This window comes from Suricata suricatta, chromosome 2, assembly GCF_006229205.1.
Source record: "Suricata suricatta isolate VVHF042 chromosome 2, meerkat_22Aug2017_6uvM2_HiC, whole genome shotgun sequence".
Lineage (NCBI taxonomy): Eukaryota > Metazoa > Chordata > Mammalia > Carnivora > Herpestidae > Suricata > Suricata suricatta.
In genome coordinates, this window is record NC_043701.1 from 65,564,650 (window position 1) to 65,586,662 (window position 22,013).

At 35.3% G+C, this 22,013-nt stretch overlaps 1 protein-coding gene and 1 non-coding gene across 2 annotated transcripts in view; one reads left to right on the forward strand and one right to left on the reverse strand.

Moving 5' to 3' along the window:
• Window positions 1–16,626, forward strand: part of RSBN1L (round spermatid basic protein 1 like) — a 71,237-nt gene extending 54,611 nt beyond the window's left edge. Inside the window, exons 4-8 of the mRNA XM_029927930.1 lie at window positions 5,438–5,575; window positions 7,541–7,683; window positions 11,313–11,480; window positions 12,563–12,671; window positions 12,751–16,626. Coding sequence (XP_029783790.1) covers window positions 5,438–5,575; window positions 7,541–7,683; window positions 11,313–11,480; window positions 12,563–12,671; window positions 12,751–13,386 — 1,194 coding nt within the window. The 3' untranslated portion in view covers window positions 13,387–16,626. The remainder of the gene's footprint in view (window positions 1–5,437; window positions 5,576–7,540; window positions 7,684–11,312; window positions 11,481–12,562; window positions 12,672–12,750) is intronic.
• A 1,620-nt stretch (window positions 16,627–18,246) lies between these two features.
• TRNAV-CAC lies at window positions 18,247–18,319 on the reverse strand. The gene has a single exon. It is a non-coding gene; the product is annotated as a tRNA-Val (tRNA).
• Between the last annotated feature and the right edge of the window lie 3,694 nt (window positions 18,320–22,013).

A 22,013-nucleotide genomic window follows, 5' to 3' on the forward strand; every position in this document is an offset into this window, starting at 1 on the left:
GAGAGCTCGTTGAGCACTGCTTGCTGTGCCTTTGAATATTTTATTTCCCTACTCAGCAGTATTTGGGTCTCGCTGTCATGCACACTTTGGTTTGTGTCTTGGTGTAGCCCTAAGTAGGAAAACAGAAACACAGAGGGAACAGTAACACACAAATGCACAGACAAATCAAACAAACAAACACATTAAAAGCTGGAAAGTAAATAAAGAGAATGGGAAGGAAAGAGACGAAAAGAGGAGAAGAAAAAGAAAAAGAAAGGAAAAAAGAATAAAGGGGGCAGAGACAGTAAAGGACAGTGGACAGTCTAAAAGTGTATGACCAGTTGAGGGGAGAGGTAGGGATGAGATATACGAGAATATATCTGGATTGCAAGAAGGTAAGAAAAAAAAAGGGAGAAAGGAGAAAGGAAAATAAGGAGTAAAAATTTTAAAAAATTGAAGTAAAAAAAAGTAATAATAATAAAAAATACATACAGAAAAAGGCAAATAGAAAAAAAAGAAGAAAAAAAAGAAAAAACTTATTAAAAAAAAGTGAAAAAAAAACCTAAAAAAAAAAGACAGCAGCTCCCTCTCATGGATAGGTGTGGTTTGATGTGGTAGGTCTTGGAGGCTGCTCTCAGAGGCTCCGCCTTGGTGTTTGCGGAGATTAGATAGGCAGGCGGCACACCAAGTTCTGCTGAACTACAAACTGTAGGCCACTCTAATGAGTCCAATCTCCTTTTGCCGTGGTTGAGCAGAGTTGTATTTTCCAGGCCTGCCTCGGTTCAAAGTTCTAGTCCATGCACTCTTTATGCTACCACAGATGGTGGTTTTTTTTGGTTGCTGGCTTCTTAGGGGGAGGAATCAGTTTGTCTAGGCTCAGGCTGGGATTTCGGCTGCCCCTGCCTGAGGCGAGATGCGCAGCAGGAGGTGAAGTGTGCGCAGTCTCAGACCCAACCCCCAGCGGGGATCGGGTTAGTGTTGGGGGAGGAAAGAGTGCGCAGCTGTTGCCTGAGGCGGCGCCAGGAGCTGCTGGAAATGAGCTGGGAGCTCCTGTAGCCTGTGCGCGCGCACCCAGGTCTCCACCACTGCCAATTCCCTGCCGGGATCACGCACAGGTGGGGGCTATTTTTTCCCTGTTGGCACCCGGGATTCAGGTTTCACGGGGCCAATGCTGGGGGCAAGATGCACCATGGAAATGAGGTGTGTGCTCCCACTCCCAAAACCGAGGTCGAAGTGAGCACCCCTATCACCGCTGTGGCAGTGGTCGCAGACTCCTCGCCAAGATGGCACCGGGCTGGAAGCTGTTCCTTCCCTTGCGCGCCACCTGGGTTCGGGATTTAGGCTACCCAGCAGTTATCTATGGAGTGAGCTTCTCTCTCCAAGCGCAGTTAAGCGTTCTTTACCTCTTCCCCAGAGACAGTACTATGAGCGTGTTTAGTCTCTCTGTCTCTTCCCTTTGTCTCTAGGGCTCCGCGCGCTTACCCTGCGTTGGGCTGGGGCTGCCACCTCCCCTGCCCGTCTTGGGCTGGCCCGTTTTCCAATCTCCCCAGTTCGCACTCACTCACTCAGGTATCCTTCAGGTTCTCTTCCTTCTGGAGTCCGTATGTTCTCCTTCCGCTCTTGCAGATGAGAGCAATGTCCTTCTCAGTTCGATCGATGGGACAGACAAAGTTTACAGAGCTCCCTTCCTCTCCGCCATCTTGGCTCCTCTCTGATGTAGTGTATGTTTGAATATTGGGTTATGACACTACAAAGTTGTGTTCAGTGGTATATAATTAAAAGTTATATCATACTGTATTTTAAAAGTCTGCTTTCACAAAATTACTTTTGTGAAATTTTGTAAGATTTTGATGATTTCAGTTTGAATTTAAAATTTTGAACATGATAGATAAGTATACATAGTTTATATAAAGACCATACTTTTAGTGGGGTTTACCTGTGTGGCTTTAATAGTACTTTACAGTTTGAGCACATTTGGGTGAAAAGGAGAAAGACTGGTACTTTTATTATAGCAAATTATGTATGTAAGTACATTTCACATATAATATATATGTAGTTTGCCATGAGGTGACAAGAACTATAAAGATTCAAATACAGTATTTAAGATTATAAACTGACAAGTAGAATCTATATTACTTAACTCTTGAAAATTCAGTTTTTCCAAATTATCTTTTGAAATACTTATGACTTATAATAGGACCATATTTGAAAACATTATCAAAAGATATAGCCTCTTTTTGGATAGCCTCAAAATACAAATGGTGGGAGGGAAAATCAAGTCTGTTCTAATTTATTTAATGTATTCTGTTAAAATTTTTAATATTTATGCCTGTACTCATTTAGATGTGTTTTATTTTAGTTTTAAACAAACATTTATAATTTAGAAATTAATGTAAAGGTAATTTGAATGAAATGAGATGACTAGGTTACTAATGTTCCCTTCAATTAATAATCATTCTAGCCTAAGATAACATCTAGTTAACATTTGGTTAAGTCAAAGTTAGTGAAGTACTTAAGTTATAAGACAAGACATTATCATTTGTCTTTAATATCATTATCCAAGAAGCTTAACTAATTTTTTTCAGTTACTAAATGATACATGTTTTTACGTAACATTTAAACACAGAAGTTATACTCTAAGAGGGCTGAATGATAAATTTGTTAGTAATCAGTTCTGGTTTTCTGATTACTGTATTTATTATCCCTTCTCTGTAGTTTAATAATGTTTTTAGTTGTGTTTTGTTTTTGGAGGATCAAAGCAGATTGAGTTGCATGGTGACTGCTAGGTAGAACTCAAAAAAGTACCCCAATTATTTGCAAAAGAATTATTTCATGTATAAGAAATAATTGAATTGTTTTGTAGGATCGAAGTAGTTTGAATTGCATGGTGACTGCTAGGTAGAAATCAAAAAAGTACCTCAATCATTTGCGAAATGAATTATTTCATGTTTAAGAAGTAATTAAGACCTGTTTTTACCTGTTACATAAATTGTTATGATTTCACATTTACATTTCCTCAGAGAAGATTATCTTTGACTCCTAACATTTACATTAAAGAACATTCTTTCTTGATGTTATCTTTTATATGCATGCATTTAATTTTTGTACTTATCTTCTTGGAAAAAAAGTCCAGTGGACCATCCACTCATTTGACTTTTCTTGAAAAGTATTTTCAAAGTACCCATTTCTTTAGGATAGCTCTTAAATTGAGTTGTACTTAGTATATTAAAAGAATTTGATCAATGAAGATTCCTCCTTGCCCAAATTATTTAGTTGATCATTGAGTCATTGCCCCAATTATTCAGTTGATCATTGTTGATACTGTGATGTTGTAGAATGAACCAGGTGGGTGGCAAGGACTCCCTTGATTTTGGCTTTGTTACAACTAGTTAATGATTAAAAAAATTTTTTTAATGTTTTATTTTTGAGAGAGAGTGTGTTAGTGGGAGAGGGGCAGAGAGAGAGACACACAAATCGAAGCAGGCTCTCACCTCTCAGCACAGAGCCCGACGTGGGACTCACAAACTGTGGAACTCAAGAATCATGAGATGCTGACCTGAGCCGAAGTCAGATGCTTAGCCTAAGACTGAGCCACCCAGGTGCCCCAGAACTAATGATTTAGACGTGTTACTGGAGTTAAATTAAGGAGATTTGAGGCACAGAAATTTTATTTGTTTGAAGTGGAAATATCTTTATGTGACTTTTACAAGTCAAAGGATGTATTTCAAAGCACTTGGAAAATTTGAGTTTTGCAGTGCAAGTAGTTTGAATTCACCGAATGGCCATGAGATCCCCTAATACAATAATTTGTAGATCCAAAACTGAGCCACAAACTCAGAATTACCTAATAGAATTAATGTTATGTCAATTCTGATAAATTTGCTTAGTTTTGAATTGATAATAATCCTTAGCTTTGTTAGACTACATTACAGCAATGCATACTGATAACTAATTTTCTTGTAGTATTGTTAGTACATGTAACCATCTAGAACCTCTAGAGTATAGTCAGATCTTAGCTTTTAGCTCTCTCAGTATAGAAGATGCTAAGAACTTTTGGGAGACAGGAAAAAGAGGATATCGTGAGCATAAAATGGGGACACAGGACTCTCTCTCTCTCTTTATTTTTTGTAATTTGAGGATTGCAAGAATGTTTATGGTTCTAAGAAGTGAGTTTTTGACAGTTAATCAAAACTTTAACTTGGAATTCTGGTAAATAAACTTATTAAGGAATTAATGGATCATTGTTAATTGCTTTTGCTGATTATAAAAATGAAGTAAAATTCCCTGATATTTGAGTCAGATTTATTATGATGGAATTTTTATTATTTGTTTTTAAATATGGGGGTGGGAGGACTTCTTAGATACATAAGACTATCTGTACCAGATGTGATAGTAGGGATTCGACTTATGATATGATCTTGTAGAGTGTGTCCATGATGTGACAAAAACCTAACCATTCCAGGTTTGCCTCCTGAGATACATAGGACTTTGAATTTTAAAACTACAATAGACCCAGGCAAAGTGAGACATTTTGATCTCCCTAAATTTAGTGCTCACAAAGGCTAATCCAGAGATTAGAAAGATAATTAGGATTTTGCATAAAGTTTATGAAAGGAAGTTGTTTTGGATTCTTGTTTACTCACATTAGGATATGAAAAGGCATAGATTTCTTTGTAGGATTTAAATGTGCTTGTCAGATTTCAAGTACCAAGATTCTTGAGGTGTGGGTTGTTTATTTTGACTTGATACTCAAATGCTGCCCATTTGCTAGCCTTGGGCGTGTGGCTTTATAGCTTTATATGATTGTTAAGTGTTCTTCAACAATCTGAGATAAATCATTCCACTTAAAGAAACTAAAATTTAGGAATTTATATGATTTCTGAAGGTGACATAGTTGGTAGATAAAGGTAGAGTTGGAACCTAGGACTCCAGATTCTCAATCTCTAGTAGTTTTTATCAGAGTTAATCATAGAAACAAACTGGATCCCAAGTAATATGGTATGATCTAGAAGGGAAAGTCTTTCCTGGTGGCCTTTCTGACATATAAACCACTGGTACTGGATAAATATAACACTTCAGGGGGAAATTCCAATAAAAAGATAGGAAGCATTTAAGAAAAGTGTAAACCTTTGAATATAATTTAATTGACCTTATAGATCAAATAATGAACTGTGTTGTGAGAAGTTACTGTATCGAATTATGCTGTTGATCTTATCTGTGTTTTTATAAGCAATGTGTAGAATAGCTAGAGAAGGTAAAATAGCTTGTTTTAATATGGACTTTTACATGCCCTTTTTTTTGTTTGTTTGTAAAGGCTTTTTTTTGTTTTGCTTACCTCACATTATGTTCTTATATTCTCAGACAATATAATTTAATGTTACAGAACAGTAGCAAGCATTAGCTTATGTATAACTATTAATTATAAATTTAATTATGAGTTTAAATCTATATCCTTCAGGTAAAAAGAACATATTCTCACGGTACTTACAGAGCTGGCCCAATGCGACAGATCAGCTTGGTGGGAGCAGTTGATGAAGAAGTGGGAGATTACTTCCCTGAGTTCCTTGACATGTTGGAAGATTCACCATTTTTAAAAGTAAGAGAAAATAATATCAAGCAGTCTAAATCGTGGGTGTCACTTTCATGCTACCAGTGGCACAAATCATGGTTGATTCAGAAATAGAATTCTTGCGTAGTGTGTGTCACGTGACTCCTCAGGTACTGGTTACAATGGCAGAGCTAAATGGTGGACCAAAATAACATTTGCCAGTTGCTCCCACTTTAGGCAATTAGGTTCCATCTGTTTGTCAGCTTTTTATCAACTGAGTATCAGAAGATGTAAGAATTACAGAAGGATGCTTACACATTAAATGTTTAGGACACAGGAATGGCAGTCTGCCCTCGTGGAGAACTGGCTCAGGAATACAGCACATCTGTATTTCAGTCTGGGCTCTACTTACCTGGGCTGGGCAGGCCATTGAAACTTTCTGGACTTCAGTTGCCTCATCCATAAAATATTACATTTAGACTAGATAGCTTTAAGACCCCTTTAAATTCTTTAAATGATTTCTAGCCAGATTCCTTTTATTTTTTCAATAATCTCTGCATTCTAGAAAATATTTCTTCTTGTCTGCTGGGACTATCTCACTGAGAGAGAAATTACTGAGCTATGTAATTTTTTAATCAGTAATTTAAAGGTCAGAATGTGACACATCCATTTATCTCCAATATTGGCTAAATAATTTGTTGTAGATTTCTTCTTTTTCAACTTGTTCTTGTTCCATTTTCTAATGTCTGTGTATATACATAGCTTATCTAACTTATTTTTTTCACTCCATTCCATTCCCCTTACATTTTCTTTTTTATTCCTTTTAAGCCTTTGTTATTTTTCTATTTTTCCCAGCTAGAGAGATCATGGAATTTGACTGCATTTAAATGTGTTTTTTTAATGTTTGTATTATTTTTGAGAGACAGCACAAGCAGGGGAGGGTCATAGAGAGAGGGAGACACAGAATCTGAAGCAGACTCCAGGCTCTGGGCTAGCTGTCAGCACAAAGCCCGACACGGGGCTCGAACCCATGAACTGTGACATCATGACCTGAGCCAAAGCTGGACGCTTAACCGACTGAGCCACCCAGGTGCTCCTTAAGTGGTATTTTTAAAAGGCCATAATTTAGGGGCACCTGGGTGGCTCATTGCTTGAGCATCTGACTCAGTTTCAGCCCAATTTATGATCTCACAGGTTGTGATTTTAAGCCCATGTCAGGCACAGAGCCTGCTTGGGATTCTCTCTCTCCCTCTCTACCTTTGTTGTCTCATTCTTTCTCAAAATAAATAAACTTTAAATTAAAATAAATACTATTTAAAAACATCACTGTTTCATATTTAATTTTAAAGGCAAATGAACTAAATGCATTCTTTGAGGAGAAATTTCATGTGACAGTCCCTTTCTTGGGAGGGGATGGAATAAAGGTTTTTTTAAATTCCATTCTCACCATTACCAGGACAATCGCCCTTCGACATTTTTTCTGTCTTCTTTTTAAAAGAAAAATTGCTTTTAGACCAACAATCTCTTCAAGCAGCTACTAAACGGAAATAAATTTTGACTTTGGTTTGTTTTCCTTTTTGGTTTGTTAGGTTTTGATTATAACTGTTCAAAGAAGTGTCCTTTTTTCTGAGATACCTAGTTTTTAAAATTAAGTAGTTCATTTTTATGGATTCTCCTGGAGAACACATGCTTATTTTGCCAACTTATTAACATCATATGCCCCTTTTATTTGGTAGAAGGAGGAATAACAAATGATGAATATAGTAAATTATATTTCTGCCACGGTTAGAGGAGCAAACCATCTGAGAATAATTACTCTTGATATGCTTGAAATCGAATTTTTTTGAAGGAAAATGTATGAATACATAGGAATATATTCAATATAGGTATGTATTTTAAATGTATAAGTATAAAAGTATATGTGAAAGTTTGTCAAGGGAGCAGTATTCTTTAATATATATTTGAAGATGCATTTTGAAAATAATTGGTTTCTGTGTAATTATTTGCCTCTAGTGTACACTGCCATGGGGGACACTAAGTAGTCTAAAATTAGAGAGTCGAAAAGACAGTGATGATGGTCCCATCATGTGGGTACGCCCAGGAGAACAAATGATCCCTGTGGCTGATATGCCAAAGTCACCTTTCAAAAGGAAAAGGTATGTTGAATACAAATTTTTATTGCCAGGGATAGATGTTTATATGTTGGATGTGTGTGTGCATGTGTTAGTTGAAAGCTGGAGAGGGGCGCCTGGGTGGCTCAGTCAGTTAAGCATCTGACTTCAGCTCAGGTCATGATCTCACAGTTCGTGGGTTCGAGCCCTGCATTGGGCTCTGTGCTGACAGCTCAGAGCCTGGAGCCTGCTTCAGATCCTGTGTCTCCCTCTCTATCTGCCCCTCCCCTACTCATGCTCTGTTTCTCTCTGTCTCAATAATAAATTAAAAAACATTAAAAAGTTAAAAAAAAAGAAAAGAAAGCTGGAGAAAGAAGGAAGGGAAAGTTTAGAGCATAATTGGAATGTAAATTCAAAAATGGATACATATGCTGATAAAATTTTTTATAATATATCCAATATAAATAAGGCTTGAGTAATGTAGGCAAATGACAATAAATTGTAACTAGGAATGGGGAAAAAAGGCATTCACAACAAAGACATGAACTATTTTGGCATAAATTTAATAAGAAGTATGCAGAACCCATATTAAGTAAACTAAAGCATCTCCTGGAGGATATAAAATAAAACCTAAACAAATGAAAAACCCTACTATGTTCTAGATTGGATAAAAATGAGTGTCCTTTGAAATTTGTAGCATTCCACTTGGACTCAGACTTCCAGCACTGGATTTAATGATTTTAAAGTTCAGAAGAAAGATAAAGAAAGTCAACAAATATCCAAGAAAACTGAAAAAGATAAGTGAGGGACACCTTGTGTTATAGATATTAAAAATTATTATAAATCTCAAAAATATCATTGGAATACGATAGAGTACCCAAATGGATCAAAGTATGTTGAGATCTTAATGTATGAGATAGATGGGAAAAGGAAGATTAATGTTGGCATAATTGAAGTCCATTTGAAAGAAAACAAAGCCATAGCCCTTATACAGGAAGTCAGTTAGAGATTTGAACATAATAGATAAAAAATTAAAATATAAAAAATTAAAACTTTAAACATGAGACTAAGCAAGATAGAAATATATAATAGTAATTTATGAGAGAAAAGACATCAACAACACAGTTCAAAATTAATAGACTGGACTAAAACATTTATAATGTGTGCCAGACTAAAGTTAATAATACAAAAGAGCATTCCCAAATTGATGACAAAAATGTAACACAACCCAGTAGAAAAATAGGCCTCAGCCAGTTATATTAAAAGAACCATGAGATACTATTTTTACCTATTATATTGGCAAAAAAAAGTATTAGAGGCTGGGAGGTATGAGGAAACAGGATCATTTATATATTGTTGGTAGAAAGGTGAGCTGCTATAATCATTCTATGGAAGTTATTTAACAATAACTCATTAAGTTTAATGCATATACACTATTCGATCCAGCGCTACTACTTTTGGAAATCTGTCCTAAGAAATGAAATCACTAAAGCTAAATGTATAAGAATGTTAATTGCAGCATTCTTTGTAGCGAGCAACAGAGTTTAAAATGGTCTCCATGTCCATTAACAGTGGAATGGTTGAATACATTTTGGCACATTCCTATTAAAAATATGGTTAAATAAAATCTTAAAAGAAAAAGCAACAGTAAAACTCAATATCCATTCCTTTGGAATTCCTCCCGGCTGGTTTGGTCGGTGGAGCATGCAACTCTTGACCTTGGAGTTGTGAGTTTGAGCCTTACGTTGAATGCAGAAACTACTTAAAAAATCTTTAAAAAAGAATGTTGAAATAGTTAAATTTTTTACATCTGTTGATCTGGAAGGGTCTTCATAACATTTTAAAAGAGCAAAATGAAGAGAAATATGGCCAATATGATTGTATTTTTATGAAAAGAAATAAACGTGTATGTTTATACACGTTTATACACATACAAGGGAAAGTATGGAAAAATGTACCCTAAGTTAACATTGGTGGGAATGGAGTGGGTGATGCTGCGGATATATTTGTTTAGATCCATAAAGATGTTATATTATTAATTAAAGTGAATGTTAGTTTAAGAAGAAAAGAAAAAAAAGGAAAATGGTCACTGAGTAAACCATGAGGACAGGACTATGTTGTGCTTGTTACTCATGTGCCTCTAGCACTTAAACAGAGTGACTGGTGCTTAGTAAATATTTGTTGGTTGGAGGAAGTATTTATATAAGTTGGTAGTAAATGATAAAATTGGTGTGTTTCTCAGTGGTTCTTAACTTGGATTTATAAATCGTTTTGAGAATCCAAAGGCCTCTCCCTAGAACAGTGCCGATATATATAGAGTTCTACATGTAATATAAGGGAGTTGACCAGCCCTCTGAGGAATCTGCCATACCTCAGGGATTAGAAACCATGTATATGTGATGATTTCATATCACGTTGTAGTCTGGCCAACTAATAACAGCATTGACCAAGGCACTGTGCTTAAATGCTTCATATAAAGTCTTAATTCATTAGAATGTGGTGTTAATGACACCAGAGTTGTAGGCTTGAAAGCCTGTTAGCTTTCCATAGGAATCAACATCTAGCTTTCTGACACCAGTAGAACATAGTCACAAAAGGCCAAAAAGTATGATGTAGCATCATCTGCATGTGTGCATGTGTTTGTGTGTGTTGTAACACTGCAATACCAGAGTGCACAAAGAGCAGTAAGAAGTAAAGCTGGATGGTGGTAAATTAGAGAATAAGAAAGAGTGATTCTTAGGGGTTAAACTAGAATGAGAGGAAAAAATTATGGGGGCAATCTGGATTTGTCTTTGAAAGCAACAGAAAACCACACAAGATGATGACTCCAGTCAAATAAATACTTCTCACCCTTTCCCCCTTTTGCAGCACAATTAGAGGTTTTTGTGTTGAATGAGGCTAAGTAGCAGCTTCTGTCTGCATATGTAGGTGAACTGTGGGGGAATGCTGGTGGCTGTCCTTTAAGAGGGAGCAAAGGTTTTCCTTTCTCCCTCCAATAAATCATGCCTGTTTTGTGGAAGTACTTATTACTCAGTATTTTCTTCGTATCTGTTTGTTAGTCTTTCTCCACTGGAATATCAACTCCTGTGAAAGCAGGAAACTTGTCTGTTTATTCACTACTGGCTTGTTCACTAGCTGCAGTACCTAGATAGGACCTGGTATATGGTAGGTATTTTATAAAAATAAGTTAATCCTTTTTTGAAAGTTACCTGTTTGTTCCAGATAATGTATCTTACATTAGCCATGTGATTTGAGTGGGGGGCATGGTTCTACAGAAGACCCAAACCTCAGGTAAAGATTCTGGATGGAAACCTGGGTAAACCACAGCATCTGTGATTTAGTTGTTTATCCACCTTATGACTGCCCCTTTTGTGAATGTGTGTTAGAAAGAGGAGGGGATTATATGCATTTTTTGTTTGTCCTTGTTCATTTTAAAAATAGAACTTGATTTGGGAGCAGGTGATGTAAAATTTCTTTTTGTCTGAGTTATGTAATTAGTAAATCCTTGATGGCAGTTAAGCCACAAGACTTCATTACAAATGTTTGAAGGTGATTAAGCCTTAATACATAGGCCAGCCTCTCTCCCCACCTCCTCTGTCTGTCTGTCTGTCTGTCTGCCTGCCTTCCTGCCTGCCTACCTGTCTGCCTACCTATCTGTGATTTTATTTTAACAGAACTACCAATGAAATAAAAAACCTGCAGTACCTACCTCGAACCAGTGAACCCCGTGAGATGCTCTTTGAAGACAGGACAAGAGCCCATGCAGATCATATAGGACAAGGTTTTGAACGACAGACTACAGCTGCTGTTGGAGTGTTGAAGGCTGTGCACTGTGGAGAGTGGTATGTGTTAACTACTGCTTTTTCTTTTTTTCTTTTTCTTTTTTAACTACTGCTATTTTAATGAAAGATTTTCTTGGCTTCTAAAATTTTTCTTGGGAAGTTTCTCAGTAATTCTCCTTCCTGTGGGGGAAAGAAAGTTTCATTTTTCTTTTTGGATATCCTAATTGTATAACTGCGTTAGACTTTTTCAATTTTTAGAGTGTACTTTTATTCTTTTGGATTTGACCTTAATAATTTGATTTTTTAAGTGATCAGAGGTGAAAACAATTGCCTTAACTAAAGTTAAAGAAAAACTAAGATTTACTTGGTGCTTACTGTGCCGTTATTGTCCTTGATGATCTTCTCCTACTTTCCCTGTGTATCAGTGTAATGTATGTTTCAGGTTTTCTCTATATCACTGTTTTTTAAAAATCTTTTTATGATTTACCTTGGTATGATTTTTTTTGGTAATTCTAGTGCTTGGAATTTCATTTCAAAATCCGTTATTTAGCATGTTCTGTAAAAATGTATTTGTATATTGCTAATTAATTGACGAATTGGGGGATTTTTTTTAGAATTATGTCTTAAAGACACTATCAATCACCCACATATAGAGCGTTAATAGTTTAGTAGCACTTTTCTAATGAATGTCTCTTAATTTACTAAGAACTATTTAGGAATTTTACATATAATTGCAGTTATTTATATATGTGTTTATTAAAAGTATTCTCTTTTCCCCATATTTACCTCTAATTTTTATGTAGCAGCTTCACCTTAGTATTTAATTAGTTGAAGTATTGACTTTAAAGGCAAAGCCTTTACTTTTTCGATTTCCATAATTAACCAATTCAAATTATTTTAATTTTTCAAAATATAGTTATATATAGCCATAATAAAATGAGGTAAGTTGTTCTATTTATGTTTAGGCCAAAACTCATGGGTTTTACTAATGGTTTTATACCTTTGTTTAAATAGGTCAAATGGCCTTCTAATTACATTTGACTTTATTTCTAAGTATTTCTGTTTTGAGAATAAATTTAATAAGGACTCACCCGAGTGAAACATTAATGTAAGATTCTCCACTGTTTCATGTTCTTTTTCAGGCCTGCTCAACCCCGAATAACCAAAGATGTAATTTGTTTTCATGCTGAAGATTTCTTAGAAGTAGTCCAACGGATGCAGTTAGATTTACATGAACCTCCACTGTCCCAGGTATATCTTCAACCATTAGTGTTCAGTTTAATTTTTATTGTGGAAAAGACTTAACTCGTATTCCTGTTTCTTTTTTTAGTGTGTCCAGTGGGTTGATGATGCAAAACTTAATCAACTGAGGAGGGAAGGCATTCGCTATGCCAGGATTCAGCTGTATGATAATGACATTTATTTTATTCCAAGGAACGTTGTTCATCAGTTCAAGACCGTTTCGGCTGTATGCAGTTTAGCATGGCATGTTCGGCTCAAGTTATATCACTTAGAGGAGGACACTGTTCAGAATACAGCTACTCATGAAACAGGCACATCACCAGATGCCACACCATCAGTTCTTGGACCTCACACTGACCACAAGCTTTGTGCTGTAAACAAAACCTCCTTGGATTCTAATTTTTCAGACAAACTTCATTCTAAATCTGAACTACAGCAGATTAAACATGAACCTATTGCCTCTGTAAGAATCAAGGAAGAACCTGTGAATGTTTATATTCCTGAAAAGACTAGAGCACCGAATATGGATGGCAAGAATGTTAAAGCAAAATTGGATCATGTTCAATTTACAGAATTTAAGATTGATGTGGACTCTAAATTTGAAAATACAAACAAAGATTTAAAGGAAGGATTATGTCCTGGAAGTCTCATAAGTCTAGTTGATACAAGACAACCTAGTTCACATGCAAATCAAGATAGAAAAGATGATGACATTTTGTGCTGAATTTGTACATACCATTTAAAATTATTTTTAAGTTAATAATTAATAAAGATTCATGAATTCTGAAAGCAAGCCGAGGACTTGCTCCCAAGTCTGTTACAAAATAGAGTTATGTAGCTTTGTAACATTCCTCAGTGCCTGTCCATAACTGTGAAGTATCAAAGCACTTAGGGCCAGATGCACTGTAAACATTACAGGTTTAAACAAAAGGAGTCTTCAAAAAATCATTTGATTTGGAATTGTAGGTTTTAGAATAGAGCTGACAATATATATATATGTATATGTACATATATATATATACATATATACATATGTGTATATATATACACATATATATATATTTTTTGTAATACGAGCCAGAATTCTTTTTTGACAATTTAAAGGCTTTTCCATAGAGCTTATTTATACCAATTTTTTTTTCATTTTACTGTGTCAGCACTGTAGTGTAAATAGCTTTTAAAAAATCTTTTTAGTGTGATTTATACTGAAATTGAGCCACTTAATAAAGGTTCATAATAAATACGTTTTCTGTTGGGTCTGCAAAAAGACACCTGGCAATTGAGTTAAATCATTTGGTCTATTATGTTTCTGCTGGTATAGTCATGTAGAGTGATAATGGAGTGCAAATGTACCTGTTCAAACCTAGTGAATATTTAAATTCCCCACACTGTGTAAGCATTTTTAAAACCAATATTCAGTTATGAAAGCATATTTATATATGTGTGTATGTATGGGAATATATATGTATATCATATTTTGCATAACTTCTTAAATTGCTGAATAAGATGAATATGTGAAACTTCCTAGCCTCACTCCCTGGAATACATTTTAAAATATTTATATTCAACATTAAGAAAGCAGTTTAAGTAATCGAAACAGATTTATAAAGTTGGAAGAAACAAGGTCTGTTAGTGATATCTAACTCTTCTAACTTCTAATGAAGTTATGTGGCCAGATTACATAGCTCTAACATAAATTTTCTCTGCAGTGTATGAAATAAGTTGAGAAACTTTTCTTACTAATCAGCATCTGTACTAAATAGAAGCTGAGTAAAAATCTTTAGATACAGAATGTTCAGTTGTGAGCAGTTAAAATCCTTTTTTACATTTTTCTTGCAGAACAGGAGGAAAATACGACAAATGCAAAATCTTAAGGGCAATGACTCAGCTTCTATATACAGAGATCTAACTAACAAAGTAAGATGTGTTACCTCATTTTTCTAAGGATCCTTCTCCCTACCTTAGCAAGGTAAACAACTTAGAGTACTTTTTTTCCCCCCCAAAAGCTCTAGAAAGCGAAATTAGGGGGTAGAAACAGGATTGACAGTGCCTGCCTAAAGCTTAAAACAAATCTCTTCAGTGATGGACTTCAGCACGAATGGAGACTGCTTCCACTACTGTAATTGAAAGCCAAACACATGTCTTTAATATATGCTTTGATATAAGGAACGCTGCTCATTGCAAATCGATTTTATTTACCTTTGGTATTTTTCTGGGCTCTGACTTTGGGTGATTACTTTTAACTGTGGTTCTTTTGGGCTAGTGTTGGTATTTAAATTGTTTCCGCTCCAGCCTCATTTGTGGTACCCATAAAACTGCTTATCTTTCTGGTTAGGGAGAAGCCACTTAGGGGCATTTCACCAGAAAAAAATAATTGCAGCAGTGATATTTCTGGCCCACAGTTTAAAAGGGTAGGCAAACATTGTAGGAAATCTCAGTGGTTTATAGGAAATCAGTATATTTGTAACATAGGAATTTTCATAGGATAAGGAAGGTGTAAATCATGGTAATGTAAATAGGGATTTTGTTTATATGTTACTGCCTTAGCCTGCTCTTCACCACTTTAATCTTCTCTTTTAAGCTAAATTTATCATTTGCGCCTACCTTTTGGATACAAAAGTTAATAACAAACCAGTATTGAGAAGTAGGAGAGCATGTGGTTAAAATGTTTTTCTTCTTCTTTTTTTTAATTAAAGGGTGATATATTTAACAACGTTTTAGTTTCAATTTTTGAGTAGTATACACATAGATGCATGAGATCATACAGTAATAAAATGCCTTTAGGGTATCTGTCCAAAATATTATGAGCCTTAAACTTTTGCCTAAAAGACATATCTAAAACAACCACAGTGGTTGCTTTTAGGTATAGTTTCTTTTATACACAATACTCAAAACATGTCCAGATTTTGAAAATGTAATGTTTTATAAAATACATACATTTCTCTGGAAGTGAAATATAAATCAGTGAGCTCAGATTTGAAGATACAGTTTTGTCCCCTGAATAATGCTATGTTCCTTGTCTTATGGGTTATAATTTTAAAATCCTCTTCAGATTCAATCTGACAGCTTTCTGACTACCTTTGTTACACACAAATCATTCTGTTTCAATATTGCATTACATTAATGGTTTCCTAGTTAGTACATTCCAGTTCTTTATCTGAACACAAGGTGGTAGTGGTTGTTTTTTTTTCCCAATTTCTTGGACCAGAATAATAAGCACTTAATATGTAGTTTCTATATGATCTTATGCTATATAAACAGTGATTGTGTAAATTATTAAATTGATACACAGATCTTTAAAAAAATAACTAAGGTACCTCAGTGGTGTCTGCTACAGTGCTTTTCTTTTTTTTTTAATTACTTTTGTTCATACCCTTTTAGCTATCTAAGAAGTAATATGTTTTCCATACTCAGGTTAGCTGGTTAGCTAGCAAAAGAATTAAGCATTTGTGATATTTAGTTGAAAACTTTACTAAAGCCATATTCATTTTCTCCCTTGTCCCTCTAAGGCTGTCGACCTTAAATAAAGATTAGGTTGATCTAGCACAACACTGTGTATGTGTGTGTATGTATGTGTGCATGTGTGTAAGATTATTGGAAATATTATGTTTATTCCCACATATATTCATTTTTAATCCATTATGTAACTTAGGGGAGTGGGGGCCAGGGAAGGTACGAAAAGATTTATTTCTTGTATTAAGTCTTCAAGGTATTTCATTAGTGTTCCTGAGTCAAACAGTTTTTTCCCAGATACTTATGGCACATGAGATCATTTTTGTAAACAATAGATTAGTTATGTTTTTGGTAAATTTTCATTCAGTTATTTTGTTGGACAAGTTCATTGTCATGTAAAGCAAAAATCTAAAAATTCATTTTACATTTAGCAAAGATTTTGTTTTTAGGGTTTGAGAGGAATTTTCCTTGTCTTCCATCTTTCAATAAATACTAAAATTGAGAACTATAATCTTTTTATCTTTGTTTTGTAATTATTTTCTTACATTTGACATTTTATTTTCATCTTGCCATCTTTAAAAGTTCTTGTTTCTCTTTCTTTAACGCAAACCATAAGATCTTGAATTCCAGTTTGAAAATCTTTTTTTCTCTTAAAAATTAATTATCAAAAGTTGATTCACGCCGACCTAGAATACTGAGGATTACCTTAAGAAGGTATGGGTGCTGGGATGACATGCTGCTAAATCACCTCCCTTCCCTCTAGACAGGACTATTTCTCTCCTTGGAGAGGAAGACAAAAGTGCCATTGTTTTCCAAATACTTTTAAGCTGGTAAAAAGTGACTTGACGCGTTTTAGGTCTTCAGAGTGGTAGAAAAACTCTTGCTTAATCTTTCTCCCACCTGATGTAACTAATATGTAAACAAAATTTTGGTTTTGGAATGCCTTGTCTATTCCATGAAAGACTTATGTTTGACATGTTTGGCACTGACAGTGTCTATCAGACAAGATAATTAAGAGGACAAGTAGGGAGAAGTATAAATCTCTATCTCTGCTCTAGCTTTTCTGTTCTGTGACACACTGCATAGTGCAGATGGAATGTCAAGCGCAAGAGGCTAAAAGCAGTGATGTCTTGTCTTTTTTAAGTTTACGAAGGTTGTATATCATATCTCTACTGAGAAATCAGGGCATTTCAGCTTATCTTCCCTTCTAGGATTTAAACCCAGTCAGGGAATGTGAATGATCGAAGAATAAAATGTGGGCAAATAGAATTTCTGTTAGCTAGAAATGAAAAGTAAAATAAAGACATACTACTTGTATGTTTTATTGCTGTAATCTGCCTTCCAAGAACTGCACTATCAAAACATGAGAACTCTGGATCCTTCTACACATTTTTAAATTTAGGATTTATGCATCTGTGTTCTTAAAATATTAAATCTGTTTGGTTTCCTATGAAGTACATTGCTTTTGTACTACTAAAGACTATTCAGTGGGCAGATTCAGAGACAAGTCAGTATAGTTACAAATATTTTGCATAATAGTGTTTAAAATTTTATTTGGACAGTCAGTTCCACATCTTTCCTCTAGATCTCAAGTTTCTTCTTTCTTTGAAATTTTGTTTTTAACTAAGCCAGACATTTATGTGAAAACTCTCAAGTCTGTCTTCTTAAAAACAAACAAAACAAAACAAAACAAAAACACTTTTCTTCAGTCTGGCTTTTGTTTATGCTATTGTTCCATCCACCTGCCTGAGTTCTTGGAAATCTCTATCTGCCTTCACTTCCTCATCTCACTACAATTTTGTTTTAATCCTCAAATTTAATCACTCTGCCGAAGTGGTTCTCTGAAAGGTCACCTTTTGACTGCCAAATTCAGTGGCTTCATTTCTTAATACTTCTCTTTAATCCTTGAAGCATTTTTAAAAAATGTTTTATTTATTTTTGATACAGAGAGAGACAGCATGAGAGGGGGAGGGGCAGAGAGCGAAGGAGACACAGAACCGGAAGCAGGCTCCAGGCTCTGAGCTAGCTGTCAGCACAGAGCCTGATGCGGGCCTCTAGCCCACGGACGTGAGATCTGACTTGAGCTGAAGTCCAAGGCTTAACCCACTGAGCCACCCAGGCGCCCCAAGGGTGTTTCTGCCCGGTTTCCAACCTGGGACCTTCCGCATGTGAGGCGAACGTGATAACCGCTACACTACGGAAACCACACCCTTGAAGCATTTTAGACCAATCATTTACTCCTTCAAACTCCGTATGTATGACCTAACTGTTCTGTTTTGCTTTTCCATTTCTTTGGATGTCTTCTTTTGCTGTTCACCACTATGTAAAGTAGTCTCAAGTCTCAGGTTCTTTAGGTCTCTATATTCTGGCCCTGAATTAACTTCATGACCCCATAACTTCAGTCAGCCTTGGATTCTCACTGCAGCTCTAATGATCCCTGTAACCAAATCTAAATTCTTTTCCCTTTCCCCTAAGCACTAGCTGTTCCATTCTCTCCTAATTTGGTTATTGGCATCACTCTCCCTCTACGTAGTCATCTCACAGTAATCAGACTTCTCTTTTCATCTAACTATACACAATGTATTGTGAGATTTTCTTGTCTTGGCCCCAAAAATGGTTTTATAATTTGTCTGCTTCTCTTATAATAGATGTTCAGTCACAGTAGATGTTCATCTCACCTGGACTCTTAACATAGCCTAAAATGTTCTAGGCTGACTGCAGTCCTCTGCTCCTATCCCCATTCAATTCATTCTTTCTTACTACCAGATTAATCTTTGTAAGACAAATAATTGTTACAGTTTTACTTAGAAATATTCCATGGTTCTTTTCCTAAATAGAAGCCAAATGTTCATCGTTGCAGCACAAAGTCTTCATGATGTGGCCCTTCCTTTCCAGCTTCATCTGCTATCACATCCCATTAACGTGCATACCCAATTTTCAGCTTTACCTGGTGTCAGTACTTGCCATTTCCCTTGTGTACTTTTAAAATTCTTTGCCTTTGCTGGGGAAATCTCTTCTTGTACTATAACACAGTGAAATTTTACTTATTTTTTTCAAAATTCTAGTTAAACATCTCTTCCATGTATCTTTTACTGAATTTGTTTGTCCCAACTGTCCTCTGCTTTTTGTATCCCTTTGTGTATATTATTTAATGTACATATTAGTTTAGTACATGTTGGGCTCTGGCTAAGCCATTAGCTAGAAGTTACATTTTCTTATCCCTTTGTATCCTCAACATCCAGTATATTCACTTGGTATTCAATAAATATTTGAAGGAACTTTATCTGTTATACCTTAACTTTGCTGGGAGTGGGAAAAACAAATTGGGTAGATTTCTATAATTTAAAAAGTCTGTCTCTGACTCTAATTCATAATGCAATTCTAGAATTGCAGTAGAAGAAAAGTGGAGAAAATGAGATCAGCAGGCACTACAAAGAGACCATTTCTATTTTGTACTTACAGTTTTATGAATAAAGTTTAAGAAGTGACCTGTTAGCCTGGGCCCATTGGGCAATGTGGAGAAAGTAAATATTGTAAAGATCATTAAACTTGTAAAACCCAACTTTTTCCTTCAACTAGAGATAAACTCATTACAAATTAAGGATAAATTTTAACTAGAACTAAAATTATTAAAATGGCAAATAATCATAATAAGGTGCACCTTAATATCTCAGTCTGAAGCAGCTTTTTAACTGTTGGTAAGTCTTTCTTGGCAAGATAAAGTCTTCCTATTGATGCTGTAAATATTCAAAAATTGAAAAATTTGAAGGTTATAACATGTACTAGTGTTTCGTTTGTATCCATTTGTTGCAGGAGACCATTTGTTCACAGACCTCTGAAGCCACTTCACTAAGTATGATACTATGCTGAGGGCTTTCGAGTAGTACAGCTATGGGTCATTAAAGGGGGAATAATGCACTTGTACAATATTTGTTGAAAAATTTCTTAGTTGGTATTTTTCATCTGTAAAATGGCAGGATGGGGGGGAAACACCGATTCTGTGAATTGGTGGTGATAATTAAATGACAACATGCCAAATGTTTACATAGCACATTGGTTTATATATTGTAGACACTACAAGAGTTAGCTTCTCATCCTGGAATTAACAGTAGAAAGAATAGAAGAGCTATGCTCTGGGTCAGCCTAATCATCTCACACCTCTCCCTAATTATGGGCAAAGGATAGGTATCTGGGAAGAGGAAAAAGTTTATCAAGGGGTCAAGGTGAGGGTGTGGTGGAGGTAAGGTAGGTATCAAAAACAAATTTATTCCTAGTTCAGTATTTTGCCCTGAGCCAGAAATTCAAAATCATGTCTTGTCACAGACTACCTTTTCCTGATTACAAATTTGTGTTTGTGGTATATAGATGGTATTAGCAGTAAGTTTGCTGTGTGGTATAAGATTACCTGTATGATTATAGTATGAAAACTTGAACATAGGGCAAGCAAAATGAGAGTAAAATATTAAAATGTAAAGTAGACCCCTCATAAAAGCTTGTAACCCAGGGTTACCTTATCTAGCATTGGATAACTGGTATGTATCTTCCACTGATACTTCCTATTTTTTTTTCTTCAATAGCAAACCTATTTATGGAAATAGCATTTGGAGTTAGACTTCTGCATTTATCAATGACCACGGGCTGATTTACGTTTCATTTATCTGGGCTTTAGTTTTTCAGTCATTGTAATAAGGTTTTTGTTTTTTCTTGGTTCTAACACTGTGATTCCTGTGTACCTTTATTATCTATGTCATGAATTATAAGAACACCAACAGTACTTTGAGGATGACTGACATTTATTGGGCAAACATGACAAGATGAGAGGAAACTCCTTTTGTAGTTTGTGCTTGTTTCTTAATATAATACTAAAAGCACTCTACTCTGATTGATTGTCTTCAGGAAGGAGAAATGACTCTTCTTTTATTGATGACACAGGTACATAGTAATATGCCTGCCCCTATATGAAAATGGTTCTATGGTTTCCTCTCCTTTTTTGACCATTACTTCTGTTCATTAGTCAACATCAGTTTCTCTTACTTGTTATACTGTGTAAAAGCAGAATGGAAAACAGCCTAATTCATACGATTAATAACTTTTAAAACTATAGTAAACTTCAGCCCAAGGATGGATATCTACTTCTCAAAGCTTTGCACAACTATTTTTCTTGGTGCTTGAAAGCTCTCCATTGGTGGGCTCATGTTTCATGTGGTAAGTTGATTGCACCACCATACCCAGCCTCTGTGTTCATGAAATATTGCTGAATTAAGTTGTGCACTTTCAGTATTTTCTACTTTTCATATTTCTAAGTCTTATAAAAAGTTATTTTTCAGAAGTTGCTTTTTTCACTCAGAATTTTTGGTCAATCTTTTGCCCCAAACCAGATTGTTACTTCTTGTTCATGCTGACCTGGAAAATACTGGCTTCACGAAAAATCTTCATGTTCTATACTTTCATGTTTAAGTTTCTTTCTTAAGGCAGAGTGTGTCCCTTTTATAAACACCTTTGGTTTTATGGTAAACACCTTTGTATTATAAAGGAAATATTCTGTAACTAAAAACAAGGTATTTTTCTGCAATATTATTATTTCATTAGTTTTGCTTTTTCTGTAAGCATAATTTCTATCCTATCTTTAATTACTTAATATTTTAAATGTATTCCAACCACTGAGGATGTGATACTGTGATTTATAAGAAATATATATTTGGTTTTCATCCCTATTCTAGGCACAGGAAACACCCTTAGAACTTAGATGTTAAGTGTAATAAAAGTGTGTCTTGAAATTATATTAATGAGGTAACTTGGAAAACTTGTAGGTAACCTAAGGATAGGGGTTGGTTGCCAGGGGAAACAACCATGTGATTAAAGGGTTGGAACTTCCAGTCCCCCCTTCCTTCTACTTAA